The 17,252-nt window shown below is 39.4% G+C and overlaps 1 protein-coding gene across 1 annotated transcript in view; it reads right to left on the bottom strand.

The window, feature by feature from the left end:
• LOC150100697 (uncharacterized) overlaps nucleotides 1-17,252 on the bottom strand; it is a 463,381-nt gene that overhangs the window by 143,262 nt on the left and 302,867 nt on the right. The window contains exon 11 of the mRNA XM_090401246.1: nucleotides 4,364-4,500. Coding sequence (XP_090257372.1) covers nucleotides 4,364-4,500 — 137 coding nt within the window. The remainder of the gene's footprint in view (nucleotides 1-4,363; nucleotides 4,501-17,252) is intronic.

Consider the following 17,252-nt stretch of genomic DNA (forward strand, 5'->3'; position numbering starts at 1 on the left):
AGACTTTTATACCACCATACTTCAGCATTTCTGGTCGAATATCATCTACTCCTGCTGCCTTTCCACATTTCAAGCTTTTGATGGCTTTTTCTACTTCAAGTATGGATATGTATTCCTGACTGCATGTCTGTTCAGTGTTTTTTACCACTGTGCTGTCATCACTGCTTGTTTCATTTAGCAGTTTTTCAAAGTAATTACTCCATACTTCAAAGATATCCTTTTCTTCCGTTTTCATGTCACCTTTATCATCTCTAACTCCTTTTACAGCACTCCTTCCTCCATTCCTAAGCTTCTTCAACAACCTCCAGAATATTTTGCCACCTTCTTGATATTTATTTTCTATATTCTTCCCAAAGTCCTCCCATGACTTTTGTTTAGCTAGTTTTACACAGTGTTTAGCATTCTTGCATTTGTCTATGTATTCTCTAAGAGCACAAGCTGACTTATTTGACAGGAACTTTTGATATGCTTTCTTCTTTTCCTTCACTGCCTCTTTAACTTCCTGTGTCCACCATGGAGTTCTAATTTTTCTATCCTTGCAGACACCCTCACCACATGCCTCTCTGGCTGAATCAATCAGTGTTTTCTTGAAGGCTTGCCACTGAATCTCCAAGGTTTGGTTCTTGTTCTCAAACTCTTTCATTTTTTCTTCAATAATCTTTGTGTATTTTAGTCTACAGTTCACATCTGAGAGCTGCTCAACTTTTATTCGCTTTAAAACTTTCTTACATGTTATTCTTTTCAATATGAAATTCAATTTTATCCTGCTCAAGACTAAATAGTGATCACTTCCAATTTCAAATCCTCTGTACACTCTGGTGTCCTGCACCAGGGAGAAAACATCACTATCAACAATAACATAGTCAATGAGACTTTTCTTATTCCTTGCCTCTTCTCTCCATGTGAATTTGTGCACATTTTTATGTTGGAACATGGTGTTAGTAATAACCAGTCCATGTCCTGAGGAAATCCAACAGATATTTGCCATTATTATTAGCTTTGCTCTTTTCTCCAAATTTTCCCAAAATATTTCTGTATGTCTTACAATCATTTCCTACAAGTATACAAGGAAAAGTTGGTCCTTGTTGGGGATCTAAATAGCAGCTATTTAGATCCCCAACAAGGACCAACTTTTCCTTTTTCATTGTGTCAGTTACTTTTTTCTAAAGCATCAAAAAATTCCTCCACTTCTACCTTAGTATAACCTTCTGTGGGACAATATAGACACAAATAAGTCTCATTGTCCAGTTCCCCATTCTCATATTTGCCCACATTACTCTATTTGAGACTGCCTGCCATTCAAGAAGATTAGCCTCGTATTTTGTGTCGAATACAAAATACGAGGTGAGATTAGAACCCCCCCCCACCCCCCCCCCCCCCCACCCCCCCCCCCCCCCACCCCCCCCCCCCCCCACCCCCCCCCCCCCCCACCCCCCCCCCCCCCCACCCCCCCCCCCCCCCACCCCCCCCCCCCCCCACCCCCCCCCCCCCCCACCCCCCCCCCCCCCCACCCCCCCCCCCCCCCACCCCCCCCCCCCCCCACCCCCCCCCCCCCCCACCCCCCCCCCCCCCCACCCCCCCCCCCCCCCACCCCCCCCCCCCCCCACCCCCCCCCCCCCCCACCCCCCCCCCCCCCCACCCCCCCCCCCCCCCACCCCCCCCCCCCCCCACCCCCCCCCCCCCCCACCCCCCCCCCCCCCCACCCCCCCCCCCCCCCACCCCCCCCCCCCCCCACCCCCCCCCCCCCCCACCCCCCCCCCCCCCCACCCCCCCCCCCCCCCACCCCCCCCCCCCCCCACCCCCCCCCCCCCCCACCCCCCCCCCCCCCCACCCCCCCCCCCCCCCACCCCCCCCCCAGAAATGGATGTGCGACCTTATTAATTAAGAGATCCATAAGAAGAAGATGATGATGATGTGGAAAGAGTAAGAGTGAGAAAAGTTGTGCAGCCCAGAAAAGTAATGAGTATTGTGCAAAAAGTTAAATAAGAGTACAAAAAGAAATTGACTAACTATGCAGGCTAAAAAGGCAATCCAAAAGAATTTTATCATTATGCCACAAATAAAAGAAAGGATGAATGCAGAAATATAACTTTACTGAATTCAGATGGTACTCTATTCAGATTGAACAATCTCAAAAGCTAATGAGATTGTTCAATTAACGAGTGACATGGTGCAGATTGCTACTACCTACTACACTGAATGAACAGTTACAGGTGCATGAGAATGAGGTTGAGGATCTGTTGCATAACCTGGATAAGAATTTGACAATAGGGACAGATGGAATATCAGCACATATGCTAAAGGCATGTTCAGCTGAATTGGCTAGGCTTTTGACAAGTTTGTATAACTTGAGTCTCAGCTCAGAAAATATACCACTGGAATGGAAGGAATGTATGATAGTTCTGGTGTTCAAGAGTGGTGCAAAAACTGATTTGTCTAACTACTGACTACGGAAGTTGGTAAGAAATCACACACAGAAATGGGTACATAGACAAGCTATACTCTGCAAGGAAGTATGGGTTTACTAAAGGAAAGTCATGTTTTAGCAATTTGGTCACATTTTATAACAATGTTACTGCTGAGTTGGATAAAAGGAATGGATACATTGTGATATTGTTGGATTTTGCTAAGGCAGCTGATAGAATACCACATGAAAGGCTGTTGCATAAACTTGAGAATATGGGTTTGGAATATAAACTGTTTACTTAGATAAAAGGATGGTTGACAGACAGATATCAAGAAGTGGTATAAGGTGGGTGTGAATCTATTAGATTTACAGTGACTAGTGGTGTACCAGGATTCAAACCGTGGATCATTTTTGTTCAATCTATACATCAATGACATTAGCAAGTGTCTAACAGGAGATGTGCAATTATTTACTAATGATATGAAGATAGGCAGGGCAATCAGTGATGCTACTGATATCCAGCACTTATAGAATGATTTGAATAGGCTGAAAATTTGAGCAATTAAAAATAGCATAAAGTTATGCATTCTGGCATGATGAGATTTCCAACAGCATATTATATTAGTGGAGTGATGCTACAAGAAACTGATGAGGCTAGGGATCTTCGCATAATGGTGGATAGGAATTTGAAGTTCAAAGCTCATAAGCAAAAGTTGCAAATACAACTCAGAGGATAATTGTGATGTTGAAGCGAACTTTGACATATAAGGATAAGGAAGTCATTTGCCTCTTTACAAGGCCTTGATAACATTGCATTGCCTGGACTACTGTGGACAGATTTGGTGTCCTGGGTTCCAAGGGAATAAAGAACTTGTGGAAAAGTGCAAAAAAGAGTTACAAAGATTATATTGGGATTATGGACTTTAGATTATGAGAACAGATTGTGAGTATGTGGACTACATAACAGAATAGTTGTCAAAGGAAAGTCCAGAAACCCAGCACAGAACTTTTTCGAGCCATTTCAGACCTCCAGCTTACTGGAGGTCTGAAGTGGCTTGAAAACTGAAGTGACCTAGTTACTGAGAGATCCTCTGATGCAAGTCCCTTCTATCAAATGCTGCCTTAGAAAATTATGTCTTAATGTCTATATAAATTACATTTTCTTCCCTTGATGTGACCTTTCCTAATTAAATTAATAACTCATCTTTCACTCATTGAGCTAATTGGCCAATGCACTGCAAACCTCTCCATCTTCCTTTGCACCCACCTATCCTTTCCAGGCCTAAAGCAGCAATCGACTATATATTTTTCTTCATTGGTGGCTTACAGATAGATACTATATAGATGTAAATGCACTGCTTCCCTAAGTTCGGCTAAGTAGAAATAACCATTAGCAAAAACTCCTGAACCTTATTCCTAATATGTGTTCAGCAATAAATTCAGCAATTTTTGTTCATTTCCAGTGCTCAACTGCCTGCTTGATGATGATGGGTGCCTGCATACACCCTTCATAATAGCAACAGTTTTCCAATTTTGCACATTCAGACTATTGCTGAACAAGACTTTTTCCAGACATTTAAAAATAACAATGTTTAAAACAAGTTCACACACAATATGGCCTCCTAATACATATATGCAGTACTAAAATAAAATAAGAAAATTCTTAACATATGAAAATCCTGCTGTTTAAAAAAAAATACATGTATTTTATTGTTTTCATGATTTTTTTTCAATTTAAAGTACTAGTATAAACTCTATAACTTGTGCAGCAATTTCAGTGGATCATTATATATACTTAGTGAAGTATTAGGATAAGAATTCTTCAAACTGCACACGCTGAATAAGTAATAAGAACCAATGAAAATAGATTTCCATGTTATATCCAACTATGGTTCATTGCTCAGCCATGAAAAATATATGTATATAATTTAATAATATTTGATATTAATTACTTACTCAACAGCCTTTACTGTTAATTTTCCTTGCAATCCACTAGTTAAAGCATGGTGCTGAATATTAAGGGCTGCTAACCTCAAAGCCAAATCATACTTCAATTCAGGTGCGAATTTCTCTTGAACAACATCATTACAACACTAAAAATATTTATATATGTTTAAATTTATGATTGCATACATAGTGAAACAATATACAAAGGCTCAAAATATATACAAATTATTCATAAATTGCTAAGATTATTTGAATCATGTTTTTTTAAAGAATGCCATGTCTGATATGGAAATAAATGATTGACTGAAAATGATATAGTTACAGGGACAGAATGTAAAAGGTATTGTGTTTTCAGGGAGGATAGAATGAACAGGGTAGGAGGTGGGATATTGTTGATGATAGCTGCAGAATTACAACCAACAAAATTAGAAGTTAAACAGGATTTTAGGTCTGAGGGAGATTTGAAGCTGTCTGGTGTGAGACAGAGGCAAATAGGACAAAATATGTTGTTGGCTGCTGCTATAGATCAGGTGGTCCACAGGAAGATGTAGATTCTATGTATCGGCAGATTAACACAATGAGTGTACTGAACAATTATTATGGGAGACTAACTATGGGGGACATTGATTGGAGGGAGGAAAGAGACACAGCAAGATGGAAGTGGGATTTATACAGTTGCTAAGGGATAATTACATAAAACAACATGTTATAGAGAGAACAAGAGGTTTGAGGGTGTTGGAACTGATAATAGAATCAGAAGATGTTTCTTTAACCAAGCTAGACACTCTGCCTCCAACTGGGAAGAGTGACACCATATGGTCTTGTTCTGGGAAGTTGCCAAACATGTGGAGTCTCTGTCAAGAAGGGGTTTATGTTCAACTATAAGGCTGGTGTAATAATAAAATTAGTTTAATCCTTTATCCAAGTGTGAGCAAACAAAGTTTGTGCCTGAAAGTATCTTCAGGACTGGGGTAAGGTGGTACAACACCAAAGGCTGGTGATTATGACAGACTCAGGAGTCACCTTGGAACAGTATCATGGTACTAGAAGCTACAAGGAAAGAATGTCAGTAGTGCATGGAAAGTGGTCAGAGATCACTTGAGAGTAGCAGTATCAGACTGCATACCCAAGGTCAGAAGAGGTATTCTAAGTTGGAATTAAGTCGATGAGTAGGGATATAAAGCAAGAGCTGCAAAAAAATAAAATGTGGAGGAAATATAAAGAAAACAGTGGTCAGCATAATCATAAAGCAGTACAAAATGCAAGCAAGAAGGGTGACTAGTATGGTAAGGAAAGCCAAATCAGACTATGAGAGAGAATTAGCCAAAACCAGGCCAAAGTAAACCCAAAAGATGCTGGAAGTTTTTCCACTTGGTTAAACTATAAACTAAAGCTGCCAAGATATTATATTCTTGGTTTAATCCTTTATCCAAGTGTAAGCAAACATAGTTTGAGCCTGAAATATTTTCAATTCAGGGCAACTCATATATGTAGTAGCTAATAGCTTCACATCACTTTCCTTAGATCCCATTATGCAAAGCACATATTGTCGTGACGTGTTCTCTTTCTCTTTTGACGTTCGAATCTGCCATCTTGCTATAAGTCACTTTTATCAAATAAAGGAAAACTAACTGCAAATTAATCACTGATCTAAGGGTAGAGAAATTTCTATTATACTGCGCCACTCTATCCTTAGATAAGTCTATATGAATTAGTAAGATTAATTCAAAATTAGTTAGCAGTCTTTTCATTCAATCAGGCCGATGGTGTTTATTTTCTTTCTTTCTGGGATTCCCGCTAGATTCGAATTTTTGTGAACGGTGCAGTAAAAAGAAATTCAGGCAAACACAATGTTTAAATTACAAACAAAACATTTAATATATGGTTATATAACAAATACATGAATTCCACTTCTAAATATGACAAACCAGTCAAGTCAGTACATTAGGTCAAGTCATTCACATTAATTCAATCTTCCAAACTTTCACACACAAATTCACAGTTTCAGAATCACAAAGTTTCTTTACTCAATTTATTACAATAGAATTTCTTATTTAATCAGTTTCCATGTATCACTCAGCTACACTCTACGATTAACTCATAACAGGCACTAACCACGGTAGATATCACTTCAATGTCTATATTTTCAACTCTCAGCCTCGATGGTAAGCTACAGTTAATGTTAGAAACAGCGCAACGGAACTAATACTTAAATCTTCATACACTGAAATAAACTAATATGACTGTCCTTACCAGAAATAATCTTCAGTACTTCCAATATTTTGTGAGCACACTTTCAAATTGTATTTATCACACTTGCAAAACACTAAATAACTAAAACATTACTAATCGCGCTTCAAAAACTCCAGATAACAACTATAAGGTACATTAATTATTCTTATTTTTCATTCATCAACTAGTTTAACCCCATACAATTCCTTTTTTGGTAGTATAGAAATAAGTCGTAATTGTAGACTGACTGGATTTATTCAAAATTTCTTCATTGAATGTCCAGTTCTCTAATTATCCGATTACGGCATTAATTTCCTTTTATTACCACGGCTGATTTTGCTTTCAGCCAACTATAAGATTCACTTATAAAAAAATATCCACTCAACACCTACTCTTAAGAACCTTTTATTTACTTCTACTTCTCTAGTTTACCTCCTTGCTACCTTTTAGTTCCAAAGTTCCGTTCCGACTCCCTACTACGTATATATTTTTAGCGAATCTATTCGACTGCAAAAACAGAAGGTGAAAGAGATGATAATAGTGGCAGGAACGAATGATTTGAAAGAGGACAAAATGGAAATGATAGAGGATGTGAGGGAGTTGTTTGAGGTAGCAAAAGAGAAGAGTGAGAGAGTTAGGATGGTGAGTATCTTACCGCGGTATGACAGCGAAGTGTTTAGAAGGAGGGCCATAATTGCCAATGACTTTATGCGTGGGTTATGCATTGAGAGTGGTGTGGAATTTGTGGATGTGTGGAATGAGTTCGATGGGCGAAAGGACTTATATAAGATGGATGAGTTACATTTGAATGGAGTTGGTGTACGGAGACTTGAAAGAGTGTTGATGAATGATGTGGAAGTGGATGTACAGACTCAGGGAAACTAGATTTATTAAGAGGGGGGGGAGTAGATATGCAGACTTTAGGGGGGAGCAGTTAAGTGTATGAATGAGTATATTATGCCCGGGCGAGTACGACGGACAACAAATCAGAATGGGATAATTAGTATAAGGAATCAAAGTAGGGATGGGACAAATGGGCTTCTGCGATTCATGTACACTAATGCCAGGAGTATTAGGAACAAGAAGGAAGAGTTTTTGGCCATGGTTGGCACTTCCAGGCCACAGGTTGTCGGTATTAGTGAAACATGGCTGACAGAAGATGATAAAGCTAGTGGGATTTAATGCGATGGGTATAGCGTGTTCAGGAGTGACAGGGTGAATAAAAAGGGGGGAGGAGTGTTATTGATGATAGCTGATGAGCTTCAGCCAACGAGTATAGAAGTTGAACTGCAGGATGGGGAAAAAAGCACATTTGAGGCTGTTTGGTGTGAGATACAATCTAGCAGAACAAAATATACAATTGGGTGCTGCTATAGACCGGGTGATGGAGTGGATGGTGGGAATAGTATGCATAAGCAAATAGAAGAAATGAATGGAAGGAGGGTAATTATTATGGGTGATTTCAATTATGGTAACATTGACTGGAAAGAGGAGAGGGCACATGGGAGGAAGGAATTGGATTTTATGCAGTTATTAAGGGACAACTATCTACGGCAACATGTATTGGAAAATACCAGGGGGCAGAGAGTGCTGGACCTAGTAATTGCAACTGAGAATGTAGCTGTAACGAACATGACCATGTTGCCACCAATTGGTGAGAGTGACCATAAGGTCATGACTTGGGAGGTGGCTAAAGGAGTCGAATTTACAATTAAGACAGGGTATATGTGGAATTACCGGGCTGGTAAGTATGACAAGCTTAGGTGTGTGCTTGGCTCAATGCCATGGCATGTAAAACTGCAAGGGCTGGATGTTGATGGTGCATGGGAGGTGGTTAAGAACTGTTTGCAGGAGGCAATGGTTGACTGTATACCAAGAGTCCGAATAATAAATCAGGTAGGGGTTAAATGGATGAATAACACTATTAAGCTTGAGCTGCAAAAAAAGAAACAATTGTGGAGGGAATTTAAGGAGAAGGGTGACCATCAGGTGCATGAACAGTATAAAGCTCAGGCCAGGATGGTAACAAGGGTGGTAAGAAAAGCAAAAGCAGATTACGAAAGGAAATTGGCCATGCAGGCTAAAGAGAATCCCAAACAGTTTTTTCAATATGTTGCAAGTAAAAGGAAAAATGCTCATGTTAGAATGATCTTAAAAAATGCTGAGGGTAGGGAGGTAACTGAATCAGTCGATGTTGTGGAATTACTGAGCGAGCACTTTGCAAGAGTATATCATCCAGGTGGTGGCTTTGCGGAAATGGAGGAACCAACAGCTTATACTGGAATTGTGATGAATGAGGTAGAGGTAACTAGTCTATTACAGAACCTCAATGTCAATACATCTGTGGGATTGGATGGTATACCAGCTCGTGTCGTACGTGAAGCGGCCAAAGAATTGTCAGTGCCCTTGACCATTATGTTTAATTTGAGCCTCAGGACTGGGTCAGTCCCAAGGGGGTGGAAAGAGGGGAAAATAGTTCCACTGCACAAAGGTGGTTCCAAGGCTGCTGTTGAAAATTACCGGCCAATCAGCATAACAGGAATCATTATCAAGGTCTTAGAGAAAATAGTCAAGAGGAAAATACAAGATTGGATAGAAGAAAATGGGATACTGTATCGGGGACAGCATGGTTTTGTAAAGGGTAGGTCATGCCTCAGTAACTTGCTCACGTATTATAACACAGTGACGGCTGAACTGGATAAGGGTAATGGGTTTACAGTGATTCTGCTGGACCTTGCTAAGGCCTTTGACAGGATACCACATGGAATTCTAATCAGTAAATTGCAGCATATGGGAATGGACATAGGGTTGGTGAGATGGATAGGAGGGTGGTTGACGGAGAGATATCAGAGAGTGGTTTACTCAGGAGTAGAGTCCACAAGACGGCCTGTGACTAGTGGTGTACCACAAGGATCTGTTCTTGGACCACTGCTGTTTAATCTGTTCATAAATGATATAGGAAAGGATCTGAGAGGAACAGTTCATTTGTTTGCGGATGATGCGAAGTTGGGTAGGGCAATAGTGAATGCAGATGACGTCAAAATTTTGCAGGATGATTTGGATAGATTGGAGGTCTGGGCTAGGGAGAATGGATGTCAATTTAATGTGGCAAAATGTAAGGTTATGCATTTTGGGGTGAAAAGATGGGAGGCAGTTTACTGCATTGGTGGAACCGTGCTCCAGGAAATTGATGAGGCACGAGATTTAGGAGTGTTGGTGGATAAGGAATTGAAATTTAGGGGACACATTGCAAAAGTGGCCAAATCAGCTCATCAAATCACTTGGTTGCTGAAGAATACGTTGACAAGCAGAGACAAGCAGGTTATTGTTCCTCTGTATCGAGCCTTGATAAGACCTCATCTCGACTACTGTGCTCAGATTTGGTCACCTAGGTTTCTTCTTGATGGGGAGGAGGTGGAGAGGATCCAGAGGTGCGTGACCAAGATGATAGCAGGTCTGTGGAATGAACCGTATGAGAACAGGTTGAGGATTTGTGGGTTGCAGAAATTGGTTGATAGGCGGAGGAGGGGAGATATGATTGAGACATTCAAATTACTGAAGGGTTTCTATAAAATTAATTCAGAAGATATTTTTGAGAACAGGGCTGGTTGTGGGAGGACTAGGGGACATCCATGGAAACTGGGCAAAAGTGTGGTTAGTAAAGGTGTTAGAGCTGGGTTCTTTACTTTTAGAGTAGTGAATGAGTGGAATGTGCTCCCTGAGTCTGTGGTGGATGCTGTGACAGTGAATGAGTTTAAGGCGAGGTATGATAGATACTGTATGAATGTCGAATAGTTGTGATGAAAATGATTTGGGGCCTCCCTCGATGAGTCTAATGACTCCCTGGAGTTGCCCGTAATAATAATAATAATGAATAATAATATTTTCTCTTCTTCTTCTGCCCACGTTCCCTTCACTCGCGCTCGTTTCTTTCACGCGTCTCTATGACAACCGATAAACGTAAACATTCTCGCGAACGTTACATTAGGCTATACAACTACATTGAGTTATTACATAACATTAAACTTTCACAAAAAAGAATAAATAGAATATTTGCATTTCAATAAATGCGTAGTTAAATTACAAATATAAGTTCTTACAATATTGACAAAACAATAAACAAAACAGCTTAATAATATTTAATACAGAATCTATTTACCATTAAAACATTTCTTTGATTAAGCAATTAAATATTTGACATAATTAAGGTAGTTATATGATATTAATTTATAATATATGTTATTTACGTCAAATAATATTTACAAATATAGTTCTTGTGACGGAAAGTCATGTTGGATTCTGAATCAAACAACATTTATTCTATTTTCTACATAATTAGAATCCAACAAATGGCGCAGTTGGCAGGATATACTTTATATAGGAGGGAGGATACAGTAGGCAGGATATAGCCTGAAATATTTTCAATTCAGGGCAACTCATATATGTAGTAGCTAATAGCTTCACATCACTTTCCTTAGATCCCATTATGCAAAGCACATATCCTTACGGACATGTATAATGCTATATATTATGGGAAGGGTCACTACCCAGATCGGTTTTGACCTTTATTGAGGTCCCATCAGTGGGAGCCAGACCTGGAGGTGATACCAAGGTTGAAGGAAGTCATTAGCTTATAAACCCAAAAGAGCTTATTTTCATTATTATTATTATTATTACCCCAAGACCTCATGGAGTCAAAGACTCGTCTGGGAGGTTCTTTTATCAGACACACATCTCATCATACCATGATGAGATGTGTGTCTGATAAAATCTTAAATACACTCAAACTCCTTACAGACACCACACTTTCAGGCAAGGCATTCCAATCATTCACAACTTTGCACCAAAGAAACCTACCTCTCACTCCCCTACTCACACCCTCTTTATACAGTTTCCAGGGATGACCTTTGGTTCTCCCCTCATCTCCCACTATTCTCTGTAGACCTTCTCCACCATTGATCCTATAACAACCCCTTACCAACTTGTAGGTCTTTATCACATCTCCCCCCCCCTCTTCTTCCTGTCCACTAGACTCTGCAAATTACATCTTCTCAATCTTTCCTCATACTCCACATTCCAGAGGTCAGAAACTACCTTAGTCAGTCACCTTTGGACCCTTTCCAACATCTCTTAATCATTCTGAAAACCCGGTGACCAAATCTGAGCACAATAGTCCATGTGTGGCCTAATCAAAGCCTTATACAATGGAACAAGAATCTCCCTACTTCAGTGTCCTCCACATCATTCCCAGAAGCCTTTGTGTTGTCTTCACAATTTTGGCAAAGTGCCCCATAAATTTTAGATCCTTATCCACTATCAACCCCAGATCTCTTATTTCCTCTACCTCCAACCATATATTCTCACCAAGCATAAATTCTGCATCCCATCTTTGTTTTCCAAATTTTAAAACCTTACATTTTGCAACATTGAACTCACATCCCCATTTCCATGCCCAATCACTCAATTTATTCAAGTCTTCTTGTAAGGCCACAACATCTTCACTACTCTTTATGGTTTGTCCCAACTTTGCATCATCTGCAAACAACCGAATATCTCCATCCAAATCTTCGCCAATATCCTTAATATACAAGTTAAACAGTAATGGCCCTAAAATAGACCACTGAGCCACTCCACTAGTGACTTTCCTTTTCCTGGATATCACACCCCCCATACACAACTTGTTGATACCTATCAGATAGCCAGTCTTATCCAATGCACTAATCTAATATCCAACCCCATCTGCTCTAGTCTGACTGTCAACTTATCATGAGGTACTCTATCAAAAGCCTTTGCGAAATCCAAGTATATTACTGTGTATCCTTCTCCTCTTTCCAAGGAAGCAGTCACTTTATTGTAATAAGTAAGTAGATTACTGAAACATAACCTCATCCTTTAGCAAATCCATGCTGTCCATCAAAGATAATACCAATGTTGTCAACCCAACTCTGGATCCTAGTTCTCACAAGGTTCTCCAGCAACTTAACCACAACACCTGACACACAGATAGGCCTATAGTTTGATGCTTGAGTTCGATCACCTCCTTTATGAAGTGGCACGATCTTGCCCTCCTTCCACACCTTAGGAACTTGACCAAGTGCAAGATGCGTATTAAAAAAATATGTCATGGCAGGTGTCAACTCCCTGGCACATTCCTTCAGAATACACAGTGATATATTATCAAGTCGCACAGCCTTATTTACATCTAGTTTACTCAACTCCCCAAACACCTCTTGCTCACTTGCAATCAGTCTCTCCTCCCCATCATCAACTGCTCTCAATCTCTCCATGAAGTCACATTCACAAGATTGAAAGATCTTTATGAACTGCTCGTTAAATATCTCCACCACACATTCTGCAACAGCTGTCTTTATACCATTTTCTCCAATCAATGTCATCCTTCCATAATCATTCTTTCTTTTGCTGGCTACATATTGAAAGAACTCCCTAGGATTCTTTCTGGCTTCATTAGCTAACTGCTGTTCATACCTCTCTTTAGCTACACTCACCAACCAAGTCACCCTCCTTGCATGGTTTTTGTAAACTTCATGAAATTGGTTATTTCCACTTCTCTTATGCTGCCTCCACAATGCCCTTTTTCTCTGTATTGCATGCTTAATCTCTTTATTCATCCATCTCACACCTACCTTATTTAGCCTTCTCACTCTTGGAATACATTTAGACATTGCATCTACTAGATAGTTTTTGAAAATTCCCCAAGCTGCATTGATCTCTTTTCCAGCTAACTCCTCATTCCACGCTACACCCGCAAGCTGTCTCCTGAGCTCTTCATAATCACCCCCCCCCCTTGTAGTTCCACATATACCCTTTTTTCACAGGGGTCCTCACACCCAGGTAATCACTTTATGGTCACTTTCACCAATTGGTGAAAGTGACCATGAAGTGAAGTGGTGGATGATTTGACACCTCATTTATAATTACATCCTCTGATAAGATGACCAAATCCAAGACCCTTAATCCTCGGGTGCCCTCTGTTACATACTGTCTGAGGTAATTATCCCTCAAAAACTCAAGAAACTCATTTTCTTTAATTCCAGTTGCTATCTCATCATTCCAGTCTATATTGCCATAATTAAAATCACCCATAATGATCACCCTTTTCTTATTTGCTTGGCTAATTTGACTATACATTTCACTATCACCACCATCCACATTACCAGGTCTATAACAACATCCCACCAAGTATTTGATTCCATTCACCTCTATCTCATGCCATACTGCCTCAAAACCACTGGCACTATTTCCGTCTTGCATCTCTACTTTGTATAGACATAACTCTTTCTCTATCATTAATAGCACTCCCCCACCCTTTTTACCCCTTCTATCCTCACGAAACACATGATACCCTTCCATCTCTATTCCTGTCAGGATATCGTCCTCATCTAACCATGTCTTACTTATTCCGACAATCTTTGGGTGAACAGACGCAATTAGTGCAACCATTTCATCTGCCTTGTTTCTTATACTTCTGGTATTTGTATACAAACACAACAGCTCATTTCTGGATCTACAGCTAGTTCCACTGATACCACTCACTCGATGTGATCTCTCTATGCTCGACTGGGGCCATTTCCCTTTCTGTTTCTTTATTTTAAAACTCTTTTCAATTCCAACTGTTTCCTCTTGATCCCTGGTCATCCCATTCCTTTCCTGCCTACACATGCTCTCACCTCCTCTTGGAGCATCCACCTTTCTCACGCTGTGTACCCCTGTCCACCCTGAGCCTCCCCATTTCCCTGCTCCTCTTGCACACCCATTCTCTCATTTTCTATACTCATACCACCCACTTCCCCATTCATATCCACTTCTTCAATCTCTCCTGTCTTACTCTCCTGCTCTTCCACATCACTCCCCTCTCGATCTGATTCATTCTCTCTATTCACTTCTCTACCTTCCAGCATCAGCAGTCTCTCCAAGCGACTCACACCATAACCACTCAAATGCAGTCGTCCATCGCTCCCATACAGCTCACTTTGTCCCTCAAACTCATTCCACACATTAACAAACTGTACTCCCATCTCCTCACACATTTCAGCCAGCATATCATTCATAATCCTTGCTCTCCGCCTCATTTCACCACAGTCATACCTAGGCAACACACTGTCACACTATTCTCTTTTATCCTTCCAAGCAGCCTCTTGATATCCATTTTGACACGCTCTTTGTCCTCTCTCAAATCATTTGTACAAATTAATACTATAAACTCTTTTGCTCGCTCCCACCTTATATCCAATGCCTCAATCGCTCTACTCATTTTACCGGCTGGAAAACATACCTTGTGCATTCTATCCTCTAGCACACCTTTAATAATGAAGTCACCATACAATGCTATTCGCTCATCTTTCATTAACTCTTTCATGCCATCATGATTTATTTTAATAGTTTTGACCTGCATTCTCTTAATTTCATCCGGAATCCATTTCACTTCTAGATTTGATAGAATAGAAGGATTTGAATGATTTGAAAGTGATTTGAGCTCACCAAATAAATAGGAATATCAGTTTAACCTAGCTAAGGTTTTGAATTTTGGGATCCTTAGATGGGAGGTTGCATACTCTACTGGTGGAACTTGACTAGATAAAATGCAAGAGGCAAGGGATCTTGGAGTGATGACAGATATTTGAAGTTCAGGTTATATATTGCATGAGAGGTGAAGACAATGAAGAGGACTGCTTCAATACTGAGAAAAATGTTGACCCATAGACAAGAGTGTAGTGGTTCCATTACACATGGATCTGATTAGACTACATCTGGTTTACTGTGTTCAGATCTAATCACCAGGAATTGAAAGACTTGAAGAAACTAGAGAAAGGGTCAAAGGTGGATAACAAAAATGATATTCAGATCATGGGATATTGGTTAGATATTTATTGGATGTACACACCAAGAAGATTTCTCATAAGGCAGAGCAAGCAGAATGGACATTGGAAGTTGCACAAAGTGTTGTGAGAAGAGAATGAAAAGTAGATTTTTTTTTTTTTTTATAGAGAATATTATGAGCATAGATAGACTACATTGTCTGAAAGGGTTGTGAGAATGTAGATAGTAAATTCATTTAGGGAGATGAATGATAGACTTTGTGTTGTCTAAAGTGGACTTCCCATCATAAGCCTTAAGATGCCACATATTTCCTGAATAATATTCATTTATTATTGCTTTAGTTCTTCAATAACTTTAGCAAATGTTTTGTTGGTGAAATTATATGTATTTATAATCATCTGTTGTTGGTCATGATGTGCAGCAGATAGTGTTGGTGGTAGTAATAGGGTCAGTGTGTGTATTTGGAGAATTAAGCAGTAGGGGAGATGGTGAATGTGTGTAGTGGAAGTAAAGTAGGGTGCCTCCTGCAATGAGTCCTTGGAGGTATCACATAATAATAATAATAAAGATTTTCTTCAAGTAAGCATAATTTGTTGATTTCCTAACCCTCCTGGCATTCTTCTTCTTCTTCTTTCTTGAATTTTGATTTTCCAGTTTTGAGCAGTTGGTATTCAAATAATTTTACTTAAGGCTTTATAGATTCAGCAGAAGTAATAAAAAAAGTTTTGCCATTTTCAGATCTGTATCATATTTCAAATTTTGCAAAATATGCGCTAAGTTTATACACTTCATGAATTCTTCATTTTTCAGGCAAGATAGGAACAAAAACTGTTATTATCTAAACTGGCAAGATTTGTCCTAACAGAATTCTGTGAGATGAGTAAGAGATATTTGTGTCATATTTGTTGTAAAACAAACAATGCAGAAATCATGACAACAATTTAAGGCACTTCATGAAACTTGAGTTCTAAGGTTAAAAAAAACATCCTTGAAAAGGTTAATGTCAATGTAAACTGATCTCTAAACAAGTTCTTTATTCAACTTAATATTCAGCATCGCTAAAGACAAAAAAAAAAAAAAAAAAGAAGCAAAGCATCAGTTTCCAACTGGTACTTTCCTCTTTGAAAAGAAAACTTAGTAGATAGCTGCCCACAAACAGACATTCATATAATGAATAATAAAATTTATACTTGTGAAATAAGATTTAAATCTAAACAGCAGCTTAATGTCACTTCCTTGGCATAAGTCTCTTAAAGAATAATTCAATAACCTTAATCCTTGGACAAAAGAAAATAGCATTTGTTTAAACATGATTTATTTCATTATCAGCATTTGATACTGATCTAAGTTCTATGAATCATTTATTTTATGCTTATCCTGTTGTTTTCTCATTTATCTCTTGTAACATGTACTAATATATCATCCAGGCATTTCTTAAACTAGAAGTACAAATTTCTCATTTTCGAGGTTCATGATCCTTTATTGTTGCAAAAAAAAAAAGTGGAATACATCGACCATATTGCATATGGGGAGTGTAGAGTAGTATTAGTATTATTCATTAATACATTAAATGTAGCACAATATGGTCTTAGAGAAATTGATCACCTGGTGTAAGACCACTACTCTGCTAATCAGATGCTTGAAAAAGTTTCATGTTTGGTCTCCTCTAACACTGGGATACTGGTTTATCTCGCCCTTAGCTCAACCACAATCCTAACTGTGATCTGATCAAAAATATCCAGATACATCTTTGCAGTAGTGTGGGGGCTATATATCACAACCATAGCTCATACAGGTATAAAAGGATAGTCTTGCAATTTTCATAGAC

The sequence above is a fragment of the Typopeltis vanoorti genome, chromosome 12 (assembly GCF_054136105.1).
Source record: "Typopeltis vanoorti isolate ZY-2024b chromosome 12, IOZ_Tvanoo_1.0, whole genome shotgun sequence".
Taxonomy (NCBI): domain Eukaryota; kingdom Metazoa; phylum Arthropoda; class Arachnida; order Uropygi; family Thelyphonidae; genus Typopeltis; species Typopeltis vanoorti.